The sequence below is a fragment of the Rattus norvegicus genome, chromosome 5 (assembly GCF_021556685.1).
Source record: "Rattus norvegicus strain SHRSP/BbbUtx chromosome 5, alternate assembly SHRSP_T2T, whole genome shotgun sequence".
In the NCBI taxonomy this organism is placed as follows: Eukaryota; Metazoa; Chordata; class Mammalia; order Rodentia; family Muridae; genus Rattus; species Rattus norvegicus.
In genome coordinates, this window is record NC_141538.1 from 130,569,459 (window position 1) to 130,591,993 (window position 22,535).

General features: G+C 38.9%; 1 protein-coding gene across 6 annotated transcripts in view; it reads left to right on the top strand.

Moving 5' to 3' along the window:
- Nucleotides 1-22,535, top strand: part of Faf1 (Fas associated factor 1) — a 372,980-nt gene that overhangs the window by 271,523 nt on the left and 78,922 nt on the right. For all 6 annotated transcript variants that reach the window (XM_087660189.1, XM_087660188.1, NM_130406.2 and 3 more), the window contains 2 exon segments: nt 6,158-6,294; nt 11,828-11,916. In XM_087660189.1, coding sequence (XP_087516315.1) covers nt 6,158-6,294; nt 11,828-11,916 — 226 coding nt within the window.

The window sequence follows — 22,535 nt, forward strand, 5'->3', positions numbered from 1 at the left end:
ACACACCCATTTGCCTGCTGTTGACTTCCCTCCCCTCCCTAGTCCTTCACTCTCTTTTTTACTTTCCAGGTTTCTGTGATAACTTCAGATAATTTGCTCAAGTCTAAAAATTTAGAGCTAAAATCAACATCCTTAACAATCAGGAAATATGAATTAAGACTATTCTGAGATTTGATTTTGCCTCAGATTGGCTAAAATCAAGAAAATAGCTGGCAACAAATGCTGATGAGGATTCTAGAAAAGAGGAATCCTGATGTACAGTTGATGGCTTTGCAAACCAGTATGGCCACTGTGGAAATCAATGTGGAAAATTCCAAGGTATGCAGGGATGGTTTAATATATGGAAAACCATCAATCAACATAATCCTATAAACAAACTGAAAGATAAAAACCACATGATCATTTCATTAGATGCTGAGAAAGCATTTGACAAAATTCAACATCCCTTCATGATAAAAGTCCTGGAAAGAACAGGAATTCAAGGCCCATACCTAAACATAGTAAAAGCCATATACAGCAAACCAGTTGCTAACATTAAACTAAATGGAGAGAAACTTGAAGCAATCCCACTAAAATCAGGGAGTAGACAAGGCTGCCCTCTCTCTCCCTACTTATTCAACATAGTTCTTGAAGTTCTAGCCAGAGCAATCAGACAACAAAAGGATGTCAAGGGGATACAGATCGGAAAAGAAGAAGTCAAAATATCACTATTTGCAGATGATATGATAGTATATTTAAGTGATCCCAAAAGTTCCACCAGAGAACTACTAAAGCTGATAAACACCTTCAGCAAAGTGGCTGGGTATAAAATTAACTCAAATAAATCAGTAGCCTTCCTCTACACAAAAGAGAAACAAGCTGAGAAAGAAATTAGGGAAACGACACCCTTCATAATAGTCCCAAATAATATAAAATAAATACTTCAGTGTGACTTTAACCAAGCAAGTGAAAGATCTGTATGATAAGAACTTCAAGCCTCTGAAGAACGAAATTGAAGATCTCAGAAGATGGAAAGATCTCCCATGCTCATGGATTGGCAGGAATAATATAGTAAATGGCCATTTTACCAAAAGCGATCTACAAATTCAGTGCAGTCCCTATCAAAATTCCAATCCAGTTCTTCATAGAGTTAGACAGAACAAAATTCTCAAAAGTTAAAAAATGAATCTACTGTAAAATCTAGTTCTACCATTCTGTGGCATATATTGACAAGACTCAGTGTCATACTTCATAGATATTGGTAAGCCCTGTCAGTTAATGCTGTCAATTCCATAATAGCTAGGAAATGGAAACAACGTAGATGTCTTTCAGATGATGAATAATGAAAATGTCACACGCACAGTAGAACTCTATGTAGCTATAAGGAAAAATGAAATAAAACTTTCAGGTAACTTAACGAAACTGAAAACTCTCCCGAGTGGAGTCATCTAGATTCTTGTTACCTTAAATATATTAGGCTCTCCCATGTTAATGTTTTTGTATTCGTTGTTCTCTTTTCCAGCTATTGACTCCACTGTCACCTCTTTGGAACTTTTGATCAAATGTCAACTTTGCAGTGAGGTCTTCTGTAAACATTTCATTTTGTATTATAACCTCCCAGTCTGTGTTTTGTTTTCTGTCTATGACCTGTAGCTCATACATAGACTTGTGAGATACTGCTTACGTGTGCTACAGCAGATCCGAGCTCAACATACTAAGGAAGCTCATAAGAACTAACATTACTTAAGGAAGCAAGGTACAGTTCAGAGAAGCTGCATTACCCAAAATATCTTTGGGATGACTCCCTCTAACTGCCTTCAGAGACACCAAAAGCCTTAAAAGAAAACGTAAAGGGTTTCTTGAAAAATGTTCCAAATGTGAACAGTGCCTGGGAAAAGACATCTAGTAAAGGGGCTGCTTCCGGTACCTCCCCAGTTCTATCTGGTCAGAATCTCCAGGGAAGCTTGCCATTTAGGGAAACTACCTGGGACACTGGAAGTTTAGCATTACTGAGTATATAGTCTGCAGCTTTGCTCTGTCCTTGTTTACCTAACTCAGTATAGATCAAAGACTTAAGGTTACAAAACTCAAAGCTACCTCAAAGGGCAGAAGGGGTTATCCCAGCAGTGCTGACAAACATTTCCAACAGGAACTTCTGAAAAGAACTGAATGATGAGATGGAAAGAATTGTAAAAATGAAGTTGTAGTCAAAATGATAACTCTATGGCTGACCTGTTTTTGGTGTGCATGATAGAACATACTTCAAGTCAAAGGGACTTCACTCTATTTTCCTATTAAATGGAAACAGCAGGAAAGCATTATGTTAGTGAGATTGAGTGTGGCCCTTAAGTTCCTTGTCTTCTATCTCTATCTTGAACACTGATCAAACCTTGAACATGTATGTATATATGTAAAGTAAGAGGCTTATTCTTGATAGAAAGCTACCTTGGACTTTCTTTTACAGAGAACTTTCTTAAACCAAAATCAAAAGAATTTAGTGATCAGCTACGGCTAAAGCATGGTGTACAGAGGCTTGACTCAGAGTGTTGGGTAGTAATTACTGCAGGCTATTGGGTTGCACATGTGTCATCTACCGAGTAATCTCTTTTATTAAATATGTGGTTCATGGTGCTGCTGTCTGTGCATATTTGTCTGCATTTGTACATGTATCTCCACATGGAAGCCCATGGTTAGTGTCAGATATCCCTCAGGATCTACCCTATCTTATAAAGCATGGTCCTTCCCAAAGATGTGGGCTTGCTGTTTAGACTGCTAGTTGGCCTGAGAGCCCCAGACATCTGCTCTCTCTGCGTCCTTTGACTAGAATTTCAAGTACTGCCAATACCTGGATTTTTATATAGGTCTCACTGAACTCAGATCTCATAGTGTACGGGAAGAACTTCACTGAGTGAGCTATCTGCCCAGCTCTGTTCTTTGACAATAAAACCAGTAATTGCTTTTGTTTATTAGTGTTTTGTTGTGCAAAAATATTTTTAGTGTTGATGTAAACATACCATTTTAATCATAAAATTAATGATGAAAATGTTACATAGCAGATAGCTCAGTTGGGAAGGCAGTTGACACCACACCTACCAACTCGAGTTCCATCCCTGGGAACCATGAGGTAGAAAAGAGCTGACTCCAGCAAGTTTCCCTCTTACTCCCACATGCATACTCTGCCTCACTCTCTCCCACGTACTTACACAGGCAGGCAGACACATACATACAAACAAACAGGCGTTTTCAATGCTAAGTGTCATTAAGTATTTAAGAGTTAACAGTATAAGTACTAGTTTTGATGGCCTACCAACTAACAACAGGTTTGAATGTCTTCTATATCCTACTTCATTTCTTCCTTGTAAAAGGGTAGGTGTATTAAAGAGATGTTCTTTCCACTTTGTGTTGGAGTTACCTTTAAACTCATGGCAATCAGATTGAAGAGTTTAGCAATAGTATCGCGACCTCCTATTTTTAATCAAAACAGTACCTGTCATACTAAGTAAGCAGTAGGTTTACAGAATTTAACCTCCTTGAGCCAAGTGTGGTGGCACACACCTGTAATTCCAGCACTTGCAAAGTAGAAGAAGGATCAAGATGTCAGCCTGGGCTGCATGAGAACCTCTCTCAAAATATTAGAAGAGAGGAATTTTTCACCATTTGGCCATCTTCTTTTCCTTTTTAACTTCATTTGGAGGTGCATATACACATTTGTGTGCAGCTGTGTATGCCCATGTGCATAAAGAACGGAGGATCTTGTCATCCTGCTCTACCCATCTTTGCCTTCTTCAGTTGTGGCAGGATTTCTCACTAAATCGAGATCTAGGCTGGAAGATGGTCTGTGCCAGCAATCTGCCTTTCACCCGCTTACTACTGAGGCTACCGGATTCTTGTCTATCGTGGATGCTGGTACTCTGTACTCAGGTGCTCATGCTTCTACACAGTGCCACATTTTCTTTCCCACTGAGCCACCCCCTAATAATGTTTTATTTCCTTCTTCAAATAAAGTCATTGGTCACTGGTTTATTTAAGTCCTCTATAGTTAAGAAAGAAAATAAGAGATTCCCTAATGTCATAAAATGGTTATTTCCCACTTTGGGGTCAAAATTGCTGGAATCTAGTGGTAGTAGCAACCATTTATTCCTTCATGAAATCTGACTGAAAAATATCGAGTGACTTGCAGTTGACTTGACAGTTTTGCCCAACCCTATCAGGTATCCTGAAATGCTTAACTGTTCAAAGGGAACAAAATACCACAAATAAGAAAAACATAATTTTTCTCTTAATCAGGTTAGTTTTACCATGTCTGTTTTTCTGGTCTTGAATTAAAATTTTGGCTATTGCAATCTTCTCTTCCTTCCTTTTTCATTTCCTTCTCCTTCCCATTTCCCTCCGTTTTGTTTTCCTTTCTCTTCTTTGGTCTTCTTTCTATACTCTCCATTGTGTGCTCCTTTCCTTCCTGTCCTCCTTTCCTTTTAAGGGGCCAGAGGGCATCCTGTTTAGCTAGTGAGGCCAATGCTATGATGGGCATCTACTATGTGATATCCGCTCAATCCATTGGTGTGAAAGCAACAAGGACTTATTTTTCTCCCTTTTGTAGGAAATAGCATTCCAACTGTTTTTTGACATCTTTAATTTTAGAGGTTGCCAATGATCAGCTCAGGGTCAAGACTGACTTCAAATATTTTTGTAAGACATATAAAGAAAACTGAGACCCTAACTTGCTAGTCCCCTGATCTACACCTTTCTGTTGATGACTTAAAGCTTTATGAGTGTGAAATTTGGTATGGAAGCTTAGTCTGCTTGAGAACCTTTTATCCCATAATAGTTGTGGAATGCGAAGATTTGAATTTTCATGGGGGCACTGATATTTCATGGCTGACAATGGATTTCTTAAGGCCTTGTCATTTCAAATTGCCATGAGGTCTGGTTATTGCTGCACTAAATGTGTATATGAACCTCCCCCAATGGACGTACTGCAGTGGTGCTAACTTGTCTTGACACTCTAGCTGACAGGTCTAGCTGCCCTTAACAAGACCTACTTTCTGTAGTCACAGCACGGGTTTTACAAAAGACTCAGCCTAAATTTCTGAAGTGAATTTCTATTGACAGAAAATGTATTGGCTTTAAAAATTAAGAGGTTTGATTCTGTTTTGAATTGGTTATCAAGTGAATCTGAGCACATGACATTTTAATACCATTTGTCTTTTCAAATAGATTTACCTTCTAATGCATGTGACGACAGGACTTTGCTCATCAGCTAGAACATACATTTCAGAGGAGTTGTTACCTAAAATATTATCATAAGGCATAAGAAAACACACGATTTAAGTTGCCTTTCATGAACATAATTAAGAATTAATAAGCTAGTACCAGTGGCTAGTCTCCAGAATTTCCACTGTTTTGCCTTTTGTGACCTGTGTTATTAAAAGTCCATTATTTTTACAGACTTTATTAAATTGGATCTTATTAAAGCATTCTATATTTGCATTTGGTCTTTCATAATTCATTATTATTATGACATTTACTTTTTACCATCAGATCTGAAAACATATCATAAGCTACCCTTTTCTCTTGAAAGAAATGCTAATTTCAAACAGTCCTCTAATAGAAGAGAAAAGCTTTATCAGTTTTTTCATTTATTCCAGATCGTGTTAAGAATACTAATGCTAGACTTCAGTATGCTAATATCTCTGAGCTTTTTTGGCCAAAAGCTTAGAATTGCTTTTATTCCATACTAAATACAAAACTAGAAGACCTACTACTTCTAGAGGGGACACAATGCTTCTATGTAGCTCTTGATTCTAAGGACTTAGGGAAATGTTGCTAAATCTATTTTTACAATGATGCTAGTCAGCTTTATTTGTGTACTGCACTCTATTATTTATCCTAGTTAAGGAATTCTCTCCTGGAAGTTCTTTTGTTTTCTCATAGTTTAAAAAGTAGTACATACATCTTGCAGTATTTGAGACTTAAGAAACCTGTGCTGTCAGCCCTCGGCAGCATTAGGGTATGCTTCCTTCTATACGATAACTACTAAAGATTTAGTCAAAACTCAGTCTAGTAATAGTTTCCATACTAATGCAAGTTAGGCTATCTAATCTTTACATAATTAATAATGTCATCTCAGATCTACTCATAAATTTGTTTGAAACTCATTTTGGATTTTGCTTTATTTTAGATTTCTGACAATGTGCAATAGACACTTTGGCAGCGTTATTGCACAAACCATTCGGACTCAAAAGACAGATCAGTTTCCACTTTTCCTGATTATCATGGGAAAGCGATCATCTAATGAAGTGCTAAATGTGATACAAGGTAAAGTATATGTCACGATAGAAATAAAATGTTATTGATAACCTTACCATTTTCCCATCATTGCTGGCCAAATTTCTTGCTATTGGTAAATGTTTTTGTATTTTAAAATATAAAACATCCTAGAGAACATCTTTTAAAGCATATGTACTATGAAAAATGTATGTGCAGTTAAACATCTAGCAGTAATAACCCAACAAAATCACATAGTTCCTCAGACATAGGACAGGAAAGTTATGTTCAGAAATGGTTAATTCTTAAAACTAGCAGTTAGGTTATAATCATTTGTCAGATGTGATGTTTATTTCTGTTGATTTATAGCTGTAATATTGATTGGTTGAAAGAATTGGTTATCTTTAATTATCTAGAAAATCCAGTGACTATACATTGCAAATTGAATTTTTCACGTGTCAGTTGTTCCTCCTTATTTGTGTGACTTCTGCCTGAGATACACCCCTGAGGCAAAAAGCTGGGGGATTCCTGTGGATTTAACCATAATTTACATTTTCCTGGAAATTTAACCATACTTTACATTCCTTCTTTAAAAACAAAAAAGTAAGAATGAATGAACGAGTGGGGTTTTGGTTGTTACTAATGCACCCAAAAGCTAGAGTAAAGCATTGCTGTGTTCATGGGAAAGCTTAAATAAAAATAGTTCGCACTCTGTGCCGCCAGGAAAAGGAGTTTTCAAGTGCTCCAAGCTGAAGCTTGGGTCTGGGGTACTTCATTTCGGCTCCATTTGAGTGTAATGGGTGAGGGGATTTGTGCATTCCAGTGCCTTTAGAGCCTACACAGAACAAAAGCTCAGGTATTTCGCCATTTTCTCTGTAACTTTCCAGAGCATGGTTTCCTAGGCGGCCAACTAAGGGATCAGATTCCCATGGGGGTAAAGAAAAAGTGAAGACAGTTTTTTCTTGTTTTCCTCATCCTAGGCAACATTGTGATAGCTTGTGACTTGCAAAGTGTAGGCCCTGGATTCCAGAAACTCTGTTTTAGGAAATCTGCAAGATCACAAATACTTTAGGTTTTGTTTCACTTTGCATTCATTATTTGGGAGTTTAGTTTGTTTTTTCTTTTTGTTTTTTGTGTTTTTTTTTTTTTGTTTGTTTTGATTTTTTGTTTTTTCACTTTTCACTGTGTTAACATTTGCAGGAGTGGCTCCACGCAATGGTTCCTTAATTGTCATCTTATGGGGAAGTCAAGCCTCTTGACACAGATCCTCATGGATTAGTAATATCCATCACTGCCACTCACTTACAGTTGTAAAAGGAAAAGGCTGTTTAAGAGGATCCTTAAAGAAGAAAAAGATTGGGTTGGGGATTTGGCTCAGTGGTAGAGTGCTTGCCTAGGAAGCGCAAGGCCCTGGGTTCGGTCCCCAGCCCCGGAAAAAAAAAAAAAAGAAGAAGAAAAAGATTTTTGGGGCTTTTTGTTTGTTTGTTTGTTATTTCGTTTTTGTTTTTAAATTTTAGCCCTTTTGTTAGGTAATGCAAACCAATATATTTTAATTGTCTCAAAGAGAGAAGCAGGTGTGTGGTTCCATGAGCTACACTAGTTGCTTCTCCTTGCCTTTCTTGAAGTTATTTTTACAGTGTGACAGACAAATTACACTTCTGTATACTGGGCATTTGAGAAACATTTTCTACAAAACAAAAGTAATTCTGTCACTTTCAAGTAAAAGAACCAGTATTATTTGTTGTCAATGATAAAATATGGATTTTTAATAAAAAATATATATCCTGCACTGGAAGACTAACAAGCATAAATAATTTTTGATGACATTTAACTGTTATGTTTTATAAAAAGAGACCAGAGATATGTTTGATGAAGGCACAGTATGGTGTGGGGAAAGGGGGTGCTAATATAGAATTAATATAGAAATAGATATGAAGCTATAATTGTTTTTTGTTGAGCCAGACAGTACAGAAAGAAATATGTGAGAATGTTACAACCGGGCCAATCTTGTCACCTTTTTCTTCTGGAATAAGTACTGTTAACAAAAATATAACGTATTAGATGATGGTGGCACTCTTACTTTTAAATGAATTGATACACATGTTATAAATATTTTCATTTTTAAAAAATGTTGTATTACATTTATTTGTCATGTATGTGTTCTCATCTTTACTATGTAGGTAGGTTCTGTGGGCCAAACTCGAGTTATGGGGTTTGGTGCCTGCACCTTTTCCTACTGAGACATTTTGCTTGCCCTTTTATTACAGAGTTTCTAATAAAGTGTCAGTGTCATGATGGTTGGATGAGAAATTCCCTTTATAGGTTCAGGCATTTGAATTTGGTGTACAGTTGGTGATACTGCTTGAGGAGGTTGTGAAACCTTAGCTGTGGCCTTGCTGGAGGCAGTATGTCCCTGGGGGCAGGCTTTGAGGATGTGTAGCCTCTCTCCACTCTAATTTGCTCTTTGCTTCTTGTATCAGATGTGAGCAGCCAGCTACCTTCTCTGCCACTGTGCTGTGCCATGCTTTCCTGCCCCTGGGCTCTGTCTGTCTGGAGCTATAGCCAAAATCAACTCAAAGTTGCTTCCGTCATGGTATTTTATCACAGCAACAGAATAGCTATAAACTACATAAACTATGATTATTTTGAGAATCTTAATGGTTTTTAAGACTACCAAAAGGTCCTGAGACCAAGTTTGGAAACTGACACTGAATTTTGTCAATTTTCCGTAAACTATATTAGCTGGTTCCTTTTTTTGTCTCTCACCATTGCGGACTCAAGTATGAAGTACCTACAAGCTCTTTTTTGTTGAGTCGGACAGTAGAGAACTCTGTACTCAATGGGTCCTCCCTGTTAGCTTTCATATAACTATGTATTTTCACATTTATAATTTGAACACTTTGTCCTATAGTTCCAGAGGGGAAGTCCATAATGATGAAGAAGGCAAGGCAGTAGGCATTTAGAATAGCAAGCTGGCTAATCACGTTTTTGCAACCCATGAAACAAACTGGAGGTTGATGCAAGGTTATAAACTCTCAAAGCATGCCCTCTGTTACATGCTTCCTTCATCAAGGCTCTATCTCCTAAAAATTCTATTCCCTCCCTATGCAGCATCACCACCTGGGGACCGAGTATTCAAACTCATGAGCCTGTGCAGACAGTTCTCATTCCAACTACCACGAGTACAGCCATAAAGTATTCTTCCCATACTCAAACTTGGAGTCGCTGCTATTTACAAAGGAGATATAGAAATCCAGAGGCTTAGCCAAGAACAGTATCTAGAGAGTGTTTAGAACCTTCTTTTTGCCATCTGTCATATCTCTATTAGTAATAACTACCAATGACTGTATTCTGTACCAGGCACATGGCGACATTATCCCTGGTACTTCAAAGAACATTACAGAGGAACATCACCTTCCTTTTGAGAACAAGAAAATTGATTCTTAGCTACATTCTTAGCTACTCATTCTTGTATTATTCATTTTTTTAAAAAGATTTACTTTAATTTTATGTGTGTAAGTGTTTTGCCCGCATATATGTTTGTGTATTGCATGTATCCCTGGTGTCTTCAGAGCCTGGAAAAAGGTGGCAGAGTCCACTGAACCTGGAGTTCCAAATGGTTGTAGGCTGCTTTGTGGGTTCTGAGAATCAAATATAGGTTATCTGGGAGAACAGCAAGTGCTCCGTCTTAGTTAGGGTTTCATTGCTGTGAAGAGACATCGTGACCACTGCAACTCTTATAAAGGAAAACATTTAATTGGAGTGGCTTACAATTTCAGGGGTTTTTAGTCCATTACCATCATGGTGGGAGCATGGCAGTGTGCAGGCAGACATGGTGCTGGAGGAGCTGAGAGTTCTACATCTTGATCCGCAGGTAGCAGAAGGAGACTCTGTGCCACACTGGTGTACCTTGAGCATAGGAGACCTCAAATCCCTGTCCTTACGGTGACACACTTCTTCTATAACAAGGCCACACCTACTCTAACAAGGCCACACCTCCTAATAGTGTTATTCCCTATAGGCTAAGTACTGAAATACATGTTTCTATGGGGGCCATAGTTACACAAATTACCACATGCTTTTAACCGCTAAGCCATTGTTCTAGATCCTCATTCATTTTTTTTTTTATTAAACGCATACTTATGGAACCCTTGTTATGAGACAGACAATTTCTAGAAACTCGATTAAATACCTTGTGAGTAGCACAACTTTTATTTCAACTCCTAGTACTAAGCCAGTTCTGTTTTCTTAGTGCCAAGATAATGTGGCCCATAACTTATTTGAGCGAATAGTGATGCTGTGAACAAACTGGATCATTTGTTTGTTGAGTACCAGAAGTGCTCCCTAACCCCATGATGCCTACGATCATAAGGGAAATTTGGAGAAACGTCATTGAAAAATCATATTAGCCACACCCTACGCTGGAAAACGTCATCAAGGATACTTGCTCTTTATCATCCTGACATCATTTCATTAATGTGGCATGGCACCGTCACAGGCCCTGGAGAATCTATCTTATACTTCCTAAAGATGTGAAAGGAAAGAGAGCTCCCTCACGTAACTTGGTGAATGTCTCTTTTGTAAGCCATCCCAAGCAAAACCATATGCATTTAGGAGATGTTATTTATTCACATTACCTTTTTTTTTTTTAAGAGTAAAATAAGGTTAAGGAAAAATCAAGCATCTTTAAACTCCTCTTCATAAAGATCATAGTCTAATCATTCATTTGACAACGTAAAGGGAAAATATACATTGACAGAAATAGATTTTTCTTGTCAAACATTGAATTCCTGTTTGTTTTGCCAGAGAAATTTCAGCAGTGATTCCAAGTATAGAAAATGGCTGGGATGTGGCTGTTTAGGTGGCTTAGTGGTAAAGTGGTTATCTAGCATGTTCACCTCCAGCTTCACATCATTGGACTTGTGGTGCCCGGGCATCAGAGGAAGGGCTGGCTCCTGAATTAGACTCACTTGGTTTCAAGCCCTGACCCTGTGATTATTGTCTCGATCTTCATTGGGTGGGTTTCTTGAGCCCCTTAAAGGTGGTTTTTCTTCTCATGAAAATCCAAAGTATAATTGCTTCTAAATTGAATTGTACAGATGAGGGCTTGGGGATTTAGCTCAGTGGTAGAGCGCTTGCCTAGCAATCGCAAGGCCCTGGGTTCGGTCCCCAGCTCCGAACCAAAAAAAAAAAAAAAATTGTACAGATGAGATGAGATGAAACATAAAGTAATTTAGCATAATCACAGGCATGTAAACAATTAGTAGATGTCACAGTGTTATTAACACTATTGTTTTTATAAATCGAAAGGACTTTTGAACCTCATGAATTGGACATTCTTCTTTCTGGTACTAAAAATTGTTAATTGAAGTTGTTTCAAATCTGATTTTTCTAACATTTCACCATTTACTCATTGATCATATGAAAAATTTCATTGATAGTATTGATTTAGATACTAGCTTTCCTGTCTGTAATTTTTAATGCTGCTAATTTCTCTACTAAAATTGATCTTTCATTTTTAATAATTTTAACAATTTAAAGTTAAGATTCTGTATAGATCTTGGAATGTCTCATGTCTTTTTAGGTAATACAACAGTGGATGAGTTAATGATGAGACTCATGGCTGCCATGGAGATTTTCTCAGCTCAACAACAGGAAGACATAAAGGATGAGGTAAGATAAGAGGTGGAGTGAAGTCTCCATAGGAGGCTGATGAGGTGATCTGCCAGTGCGATGAGTGACTTTTTTTTTTTTGACAGATAGGTAAGGGTGGTAAAGATACTATTGTAGATTTGCCAAGGACCCTTAATGCCAGCCATGTGACACCAAGTTTTAAAGATTTATGTAAATTTATGGGTAGTTTACATTTTGCTACATTTAGGGTGCTAGACAGTTCATCTTGCAAGAAAACAATTCAGTGATTAGTTTACAGATTTAGTTCAGGAATTTCTGCTTCCTATATAGAGTTTTGTTGCTGCTGTTGTTTTGGTTTTGGTTTTTTAAAGACAGGGTTTCTCTGTGTAGCACTTGCTATCCTGGATCTCAATATGTAGACCAGGCTGGCCTCATACCTGGAAATCCACCTGCCTCTGCCCCACAAATGCTAGGATTAAAGGTGTGCACTACTACCACTCAACAACTTTATATACTTTATCTGTAAAAGTATTTTTTTATTCTCCTCCTGTCTTGTCATTTCAGAGGTTTACTGCCTCTGTCTTTTAACCTAGTCCTAGTCCTGGAAGCTTCTAGCCACCGTATAATCTTATCTAGGCCTGGAATGTTTTCAGCCTCTGTGACTCACTGCTGAATATGTTGCTTCTTTCTAGTTCTTTCTGAACTCTGGTTGGCTGGTTCAACTCAGCTATTCTGGATCAAACTCCTTCTAAGCTGACTGATTCGATCTGTCTGCTCTCTTGGCCCCTAGCAATCTGTTCTGAGCTTCTGACTCCTACTCCTTTCCTTGCTCATTTTATCTTCACCCGTGTCTAACTTGTTCTCTGTCTGTCTGCGACCCGTCTCTGTCCAAAGCCCTAGTAAATGTGCCTCTGTCCCCTCCTTCCCTCCCCCTCCTCCTCTCCCTCTTCCTCCCTCTCCCCCCACCTCCCCTTCCTTCTCCCTCTCACATATACTCTCTGCTCTGCTCCCCTTCCCAAAGTAGCTTCCCTGTATCTTCTCTTCTCCTGAGAGTGCAGCGTATCCTATTCTGTCTAATCTTTCTCTGATACTCAATTAGACCCCACTTTCAAACATGGCGTCTATATCCTTCTACAAACTAACTTTAACTTCCTCCTTTGGATTAAAGGTGTGTGTTAAGGGCTAAGCCACACCACTAGAAACAGTTGGGTTTTTGTGTTTTTTGTTTTTCGGTAAATAACACAATCTCTAGGTTCACAGTATGACAAAATATCTTGCAACATTTATCATTCCGTTTTGTACAGGTTTATTAGTAGGAAGCACTGAGCTGAGTTGCTGAGGACTGATTTTGACAGAGATATTGCCAACTTTAATATTTAATGTGGAATACATAAAAAAATGGTTTCATTTTCCTTCATTACTATGGTCTCTTCATGGTACCTCTAAGTCAGCAGTACTCGATCTACAGGTTGTAATACATTTGGGAGTCAAACAACCCTTTACAATGGTCACCTAAATTCATTGGAAAACACAGATATTTACATTATAATTCATAATAGTAGCAAAATTACAATTGTGAAGTAACAAAAAGATAATTTTATGGTTGGGGGTCACCACATCATGAGGAACTGTAGTAAAGGGTCACAGCATTAGGAAGGTTGAGAACTGTGGCTCTAGGTAATCCAATCCAACCAAAAGCTGTGTACATCATGGATTTGGAGGATCAAATACAAGACAGTACAACATGGGTTGGGATGATTATGTTTAAATGAGAAAACTGAAGGTCAAAGTGGGTCATCTAGCTGGCAGCTCTTAACAATCCCTTAATCATTAATACTTGGTCAATTAAGAAATTTCTGGACCACAGGAAGCTCAAGAAGGATGACCAAAATGCGAATGCTCCCACTCCTTTTTAAAAGGGGAAAAAATATCCATAGGAGGGGTTATAGAAGCAAAGTTTAGAGCAGCAACTGAAGGAACGGCCATTCAGAGCCTGCCCCACATGTGGCCCATATATGTACAGCCCCAAAACTAGATAAGATTGATAAAGCTAAAAAGTGCATGCTGAAAGGAACCAGATATAGATCTCTCCTGAGAGACATCCAGAGCATGTCCAATACAGAGGTCAATGCTAGCAGCAACCACTGAACTGAGAACAGGACCCCCTTGGAGGGAATTAGAGGAAGGATCTAAAGAGTTGAAGGAGCTTATAACCCCAAAAGAACAGCAGTGCCAACCAACCAAAGCTTCCAGGGACTAAACCACTACTGAAAGACTATACATGGACTGACCCAGGGCTCCAACTGCATAGGTAGCAGAGAATAGTCTTGTTGGGGCACCAGTGGAAGGGGAAGCTCTTGGTCCTGCCAAGGTTGGACCCCCAGTGCAAGGGAATATTGGGGAGCAGTAAGGAGGATATATGGGGGGAATACCTGTATGGGGGAGGGGGAGGGAATGGGGGGCTTATGGACAGGAAACCGGGAAGGGAATAACATCTGAAATGTAAGTAAAGAATTATATCTAATTTTAAAAAAAAGAAGAAATTTCTTCTGGATTATGACAGTTCTTTAATAAAAATATAAAGCAGATATTGCATACGTTAATTTGAAGTTTTATGCTTTAGGTTTATTTAGGGTTTTGTTTTTGGGTTTTTTGTGTTTTTTTGTTTTTGTTTTTGTTTTGTTTTTTGCTTTTGGATATTTGTAAACTTATTCTTTAATTTTTTTAATTTTTAAATTTTTCTGTAGAACAGCAAAAGGAGAACCTAATCCTAAGCAATGATAAAATTGCTAGGTATCCAGCATGTCTTCAGTAGATTACTCCTTCATTATTGCAAATGTGAAGCTGTAGACAATATTAATATAAGACTATACTAGTACATTTTACTTTATTTAGTTGTGTCTTCCATTCGATTAAGAGGATTTTTGTTTGATTTTTTTTTCTTTGAGGTGGGGTGGGGTGGGGAGGAAATTAGTTCTATTTTGTTTGAGTGTTTGCTTGTTTTGAGATGGGGTTTCCTTTTGTAGCCTTGGTTTCCTGGAATTCATAGTGTAGACCAAGCTGAGCTAGAACTCACAGAGGTCTGCCTGCTTCTCTCTAATACTGGGTTTTAAGTTGTACACCATCACACTTGCCAATTATGTTTTTTGTCTGTTTGTTTTTTCAGGAGGGATCATCTTTCACTCATGTTTATAACTCCCATCTTCTTATACCTAGGAAAAATTCAGTACTCGATAAATGTTTGTTAGTTGTTTAAATATGTGAATGTTTGGAAGAATTTTCATGAAATGAGTTAACTTGAAAAGGCAGTATTTGATATGTGATATAAACATAAGGTACTACAGTAACAGATATAGAGTGTTATGACTTCTTTGGCTCTCTCCTGTTTGTTTTCTGAGACAGACTCCAACCCTCCAAGGCATCTCAATGTTTGGATAGAGACAGTGTATCGTGTATCTGAGGCTCTCTCTGAGACAGTGTCCCATATATTTCAGGCAAGCCAAAGATAGCCCAGAACTCGCATTGCTCCTCCCTCTGTCTCCCAATTGCTGGGTTGTAGGTGTGCGTCACTGTGCCTGATTTTATTTATTCAAGATGAAACACGGAACTTAATCCATGCTGCACATGTGCTGTACCAAGTGAGCTACATCTTCAGACATTTCATGTTTACTGAGTTTCTGTACTTCCAAAAAGTTGTTCAGATTGTAATTTTTCCATATAATCAATTGCTATTTACTTTGAAGGAAAGGCAGCCATGTATGTGGTTACTCTGTAAATTGACAGTGACATTTTTTTTTCTTTTTCTTTTTCTTTTTTTTATTAACTTGAGTATTTCTTATATACATTTCGAGTGTTATTCCCTTTCCCGGTTTCCGGGCAAACATCCCCCTCCCCCCTCCCCTTCCTTATGGGTGTTCCCCTCCCAACCCTCCCCCCATTGCCGCCCTCCCCCCATAGACTAGTTCACTGGGGGTTCAGTCTTAGCAGGACCCAGGGCTTCCCCTTCCACTGGTGCTCTTACTAGGATATTCATTGCTACCTATGAGGTCAGAGTCCAGGGTCAGTCCATGTATAGTCTTTAGGTAGTGGCTTAGTCCCTGGAAGCTCTGGTTGCTTGGCATTGTTGTATTTTTGGGGTCTCGAGCCCCTTCAAGCTCTTCCAGTTCTTTCTCTGATTCCTTCAATAGGGGACCTATTCTCAGTTCAGTGGTTTGCTGCTGGCATTCGCCTCTGTATTTGCTGTATTCTGGCTGTGTCTCTCAGGAGCGATCTACATCCGGCTCCTGTCGGTCTGCACTTCTTTGCTTCATCCATCTTGTCTAATTAGGTGGCTGTATATGTATGGGCCACATGTGGGGCAGGCTCTGGATGGGTGTTCCTTCAGTCTCTGTTTTAATCTTTTCCTCTCCCTTCCCTGCCAAGGGTATTCTTTTTCCTCATTTAAAGAAGGAGTGAAGCATTCACATTTTGATCATCCGTCTTGAGTTTCGTTTGTTCTAGGGATCTAGGGTAATTCAAGCATTTGGGCTAATAGCCACTTATCAATGAGTGCATACCATGTATGTCTTTCTGTGATTGGGTTAGCTCACTCGGGATGATATTTTCCAGTTCCAACCATTTGCCTACGAATTTCATAAACTCGTTGTTTTTGATAGCTGAGTAATATTCCATTGTGTAGATGTACCACATTTTCTGTATCCATTCCTCTGTTGAAGGGCATCTGGGTTCTTTCCATTTTCTGGCTATTATAAATAAGGCTGCGATGAACATAGTGGAGCACGTGTCTCTTTTATATGTTGAGGCATCTTTTGGGTATATGCCCAAGAGAGGTATAGCTGGATCCTCAGGCAGTTCAATGTCCAATTTTCTGAGGAACCTCCAGACTGATTTCCAGAATGGTTTTACCAGTCTGCAATCCCACCAACAATGGAGGAGTGTTCCTCTTTCTCCACATCCTCGCCAGCATCTGCTGTCACCTGAGTTTTTGATCTTAGCAAATCGCACTGGTGTGAGGTGAAATCTCAGGGTTGTTTTGATTTGCATTTCCCTTATGACTAAAGATGTTGAACATTTCTTTAGGTGTTTCTCAGCCATTCGGCATTCCTCAGCTGTGAATTCTTTGTTTAGCTCTGAACCCCATTTTTTAATAGGGTTATTTGTTTCCCTGCGGTATAACTTCTTGAGTTCTTTGTATATTTTGGATATAAGGCCTCTATCTGTTGTAGGATTGGTAAAGATCTTTTCCCAATCTGTTGGTTGCCGTTTTGTCCTAACCACAGTGTCCTTTGCCTTACAGAAGCTTTGCAGTTTTATGAGATCCCATTTGTCGATTCTTGATCTTAGAGCATAAGCCATTGGTGTTTTGTTCAGGAAATTTTTTCCAGTGCCCATGTGTTCCAGAGGCTTCCCTAGTTTTTCTTCTATTAGTTTGAGTGTGTCTGGTTTGATGTGGAGGTCCTTGATCCACTTGGACTTAAGCTTTGTACAGGGTGATAAGCATGGATCGATCTGCATTCTTCTACATATTGCCCTCCAGTTGAACCAGCACCATTTGCTGAAAATGCTATCTTTTTTCCATTGGATGGTTTTGGCTCCTTTGTCAAAAATCAAGTGACCATAGGTGTGTGGGTTCATTTCTGGGTCTTCAATTCTATTCCATTGGTCTATCTGTCTGTCTCTGTACCAATACCATGCAGTTTTTATCACTATTGCTCTGTAATACTGCTTGAGTTCAGGGATAGTGATTCCCCCTGAAGTCCTTTTATTGTTGAGGATAGCTTTAGCTATCCTGGGTTTTTTGTTATTCCAGATGAATTTGCAAATTGTTCTGTCTAACTCTTTGAAGAATTGGATTGGTATTTTGATGGGGATTGCATTGAATCTGTAGATCGCTTTTGGTAAAATGGCCATTTTTACTATATTAATCCTGCCAATCCATGAGCATGGGAGATCTTTCCATCTTCTGAGGTCTTCTTCAATTTCTTTCCTCAGTGTCTTGAAGTTCTTATTGTACAGATCTTTTACTTGCTTGGTTAAAGTCACACCGAGGTACTTTATATTATTTGGGTCTATTATGAAGGGTGCCGTTTCCCTAATTTCTTTCTCGGCTTGTTTCTCTTTTGTATAGAGGAAGGCAACTGATTTATTTGAGTTAATTTTATACCCAGCCACTTTGCTGAAGTTGTTTATCAGCTTTAGTAGTTCTCTGGTGGAACTTTTGGGATCACTTAAATATACTATCATGTCATCTGCAAATAGTGATATTTTGACCTCTTCTTTTCCGATCTGTATCCCTTTGATCTCCTTTTGTTGTCTGATTGCTCTGGCTAGAACTTCAAGAACTATATTGAATAAGTAGGGAGAGAGTGGGCAGCCTTGTCTAGTCCCTGATTTTAGTGGGATTGCTTCAAGTTTCTCTCCATTTAGTTTAATGTTAGCAACTGGTTTGCTGTATATGGCTTTTACTATGTTTAGGTATGGGCCTTGAATTCCTATTCTTTCCAGGACTTTTATCATGAAGGGGTGTTGAATTTTGTCAAATGCTTTCTCAGCATCTAATGAAATGATCATGTGGTTCTGTTCTTTCAGTTTGTTTATATAATGGATCACGTTGATGGTTTTCTGTATATTAAACTATCCCTGCATGCCTGGGCTGAAGCCTACTTGATCATGGTGGATGATTGTTTTGATGTGCTCTTGGATTCGGTTTGCCAGAATTTTATTGAGTATTTTTGCATCGATATTCATAAGGGAAATTGGTCTGAAGTTCTCTTTCTTTGTTGTGTCTTTGTGTGGTTTAGGTATAAGAGTAATTGTGGCTTCGTAGAAGGAATTCGGTAGGGCTCAATCTGTTTCAATTTTGTGGAATAGTTTGGATAATATTGGTATGAGGTCTTCTATGAAGGTTTGATAGAATTCTGCACTAAACCCGTCTGGACCTGGGCTCTTTTTGGTTGGGAGACCTTTAATGACTGCTTCTATTTCCTTAGGAGTTATGGGGTTGTTTAACTGGTTTATCTGTTATCGATACCTGGTATCTGTCTAGAAAATTGTCCGTTTCCTGAAGATTTTCAAATTTTGTTGAATATAGGTTTTTATAGTAAGATCTGATGATTTTTTGAATTTCCTCTGAATCTGTAGTTATGTCTCCCTTTTCATTTCTGATTTTGTTAATTTGGATGCACTCTCTGTGTCCTCTCGTTAGTCTGGCTAAGGGTTTATCTATCTTGTTGATTTTCTCAAAGAACCAACTTTTGGTTCTGTTGATTCTTTCTATGGTCCTTTTTGTTTCTACTTGGTTGATTTCAGCTCTGAGTTTGATTATTTCCCGCCTTCTACTCCTCCTGGGTGTATTTGCTTCTTTTTGTTCTAGAGCTTTTAGGTGTGCTGTCAAGCTGCTGACATATGCTCTTTCCTGTTTCTTTCTGCAGGCACTCAGCGCTATGAGTTTTCCTCTTAGCACAGCTTTCATTGTGTCCCATAAGTTTGAGTATGTTGTATCTTCATTTTCATTAAATTCTAAAAAGTTTTTAATTTCTTTCTTTATTTCTTCCTTGACCAGGTTATCATTGAGTAGAGCATTGTTCAATTTCCACGTATATGTGGGCATTCTTCCCTTATTGTTATTGAAGACCAGTTTTAGGCCGTGGTGGTCCGATAGCACGCATGGGATTATTTCTATCTTTCTGTACCTGTTGAGGCCCGTTTTTTGACCAATTATATGGTCAATTTTGGAGAAAGTACCATGAGGAGCTGAGAAGAAGGTATATCCTTTTGCTTTAGGATAGAATGTTCTATAAATATCCGTTAAGTCCATTTGGCTCATGACTTCTCTTAGTCTGTCGACATCACTGTTTAATTTCTGTTTCCATGATCTGTCCATTGATGAGAGTCGGGTGTTGAAATCTCCCACTATTATTGTGTGAGGTGCAATGTGTGTTTTGAGCTTTAGTAAGGTTTCTTTTACGTATGTAGGTGCCCTTGTATTTGGGGCATAGATATGTAGGATTGAGAGTTCATCTTGGTGGATTTTTCCTTTGATGAATATGAAGTGTCCTTCCTTATCTTTTTTGATGACTTTTAGTTGGAAATTGATTTTATTTGATATTAGAATGGCTACTCCAGCTTGCTTCTTCTGACCATTTGCTTGGAAAGTTGTTTTCCAGCCTTTCACTCTGAGGTAGTGTCTGTCTTTGTCTCTGAGGTGTGTTTCCTGTAGGCAGCAGAATGCAGGGTCCTCATTGCGTATCCAGTTTGTTAATCTATGTCTTTTTATTTGGGCGTTGAGGCCATTGATATTGAGAGATATTAAGGAATAGTGATTATTGCTTCCCTTTATATTCATATTTGGATGTGAGGTTATGTTTGTGTGCTTTCATTCTCTTTGTTTTGTTGCCAAGACGATTAGTTTCTTGCTTCTTCTAGGGTATAGCTTGCCTCCTTATGTTGGGCTTTACCATTTATTATCCTTTGTAGTGCTGGATTTGTAGAAAGATATTGTGTAAATTTGGTTTTGTCATGGAATATCTTGGTTTCTCCATCAATGTTAATTGAGAGTTTTGCAGGATACAGTAACCTGGGCTGGCATTTGTGTTCTCTTAGGGTCTGTATGACATCAGTCCAGGATCTTCTGGCCTTCATAGTTTCTGGCGAGAAGTCTGGTGTGATTCTGATAGGTCTGCCTTTATATGTTACTTGACCTTTTTCCCTTACTGCTTTTAATATTCTTTCTTTATTTTGTGCGTTTGGTGTTTTGACAATTATGTGACGGGAGGTGTTTCTTTTCTGGTCCAATCTATTTGGAGTTCTGTAGGCTTCTTGTATGCCTATGGGTATCTCTTTTTTTAAGTTAGGGAAGTTTTCTTCTATGATTTTGTTGAAGATATTTACTGGTCCTTTGAGCAGGGGTCTTCACTCTCTTCTATACCTATTATCCTTAGGTTTGATCTTCTCATTGAGTCCTGGATTTCCTGTATGTTTTGGACCAGTAGCTTTTTCCGCTTTACATTATCTTTGACAGTTGAGTCAATGATTTCTATGGAATCTTCTGCTCCTGAGATTCTCTCTTCCATCTCTTGTATTCTGTTGGTGAAGCTTGTATCTACAGCTCCTTGTCTCTTCTTTTGGTTTTCTATATCCAGGGTTGTTTCCATGTGTTCTTTCTTGATTGCTTCTATTTCCATTTTTAATTCCTTCAACTGTTTGATTGTGTTTTCCTGGAATTCTTTCAGGGATTTTTGCGATTCCTCTCTGTAGGCTTCTACTTGTTTATTAATGTTTTCCTGTGTTTCCCTAAGTGTGTTCATGTCTTTCTTGAAGTCCTCCAGCATCATGATCAAATATGATTTTGAAACTAGATCTTGCTTTTCTGGTGTGTTTGGATATTCCATGTTTGTTTTGGTGGGAGAATTGGGCTCCGATGATGGCATGTAGTCTTGGTTTCTGTTGCTTGGGTTCCTGCGCTTGCCTCTCGCCATCAGATTATCTCTAGTGTTACTTTGTTCTGCTATTTCTGACAGTGGCTAGACTGTCCTATAAGCCTGTGTGTCAGGAGTGCTGTAGACCTGTTTTTTTCTCTTTCAGTCAGTTATGGGGACAGAGTGTTCTGCTTTCGGGCGTGTAGTTTTTCCTCTCTACAGGTCCTCAGCTGTTCCTGTGGGCCTGTGTCTTGAGTTCACCAGGCAGCTTTCTTGCAGCAGAAAATTTGGTCTTACCTGTGGTCCTGAGGCTCAAGTTCGCTCGTGGGGTGCTGCCCAGGGGCTCTCTGCAGCGGCAGCAACCAGGAAGACCTGTGCCGCCGTTTCTGGGAGCTTCAGTGCACCAGGGTTCCAGATGGTCTTTGGCTTTTTCCTCTGGCGTCCGAGATGTGTGTGCAGGGAGCAGTCTCTTCTGGTTTCCCAGGCTTGTCTGCCTCTCTGAAGGTTTAGCTCTCCCTCCCACGGGATTTGGGTGCAGAGAACTGTTTATCCGGTCTGTTTCTTTCAGGTTCCGGTGGTGTCTCAGGCAGGTGTCCTGCCGCTCCTGGGCCCTCCCCCACGGGAGCCCAGAGGCCTTATACAGTTTCCTCTTGGGCCAGGGATGTGGGCATGGGTGAGCAGTGTTGGTGGTCTCTTCCGCTCTGCAGCCTCAGGAGTGCCCACCTGACCAGGCGGTTGGGTCTCTCTCTCACCGGGTCTGGGAGCAGAGAGCTGCTGCGGGCCGGGATCCGCGGGTGTGGGACTTCCCGACAGTGACATTTTGAAATAGTGAGACACTTTACTTGGTTAGGGATTTGTGATAAGAGATGTGTTGCCATCCAAGAGTACATTTGTCCTGGGATGGAGGCATGGATTGGCAGTAATTCACTAAACACATTCCTCAGCCATTTAAATCTTAAGTCTCATTTGTATCAGATTTATAGATTAGACTGTATAGTAAATAATATGAGTACACATTTTCATCTTAATTTATGTGTCTTATAGTTCATTCATAAAGAAATTGGCGTTAATTCAGTTAATACTGTGCATAAAATTTAACAAGATGGTCACAAGAAAAATCCAAGGTTCCTATACTTGAAATTTAAGTATAAAAAAGAAAGATCCCTATGTTTTTAGTGTCTTCATGAATATTATTATATAGTTATAAATACAGTTTTCAAGAAAAGTGTCTTAGATAGGATT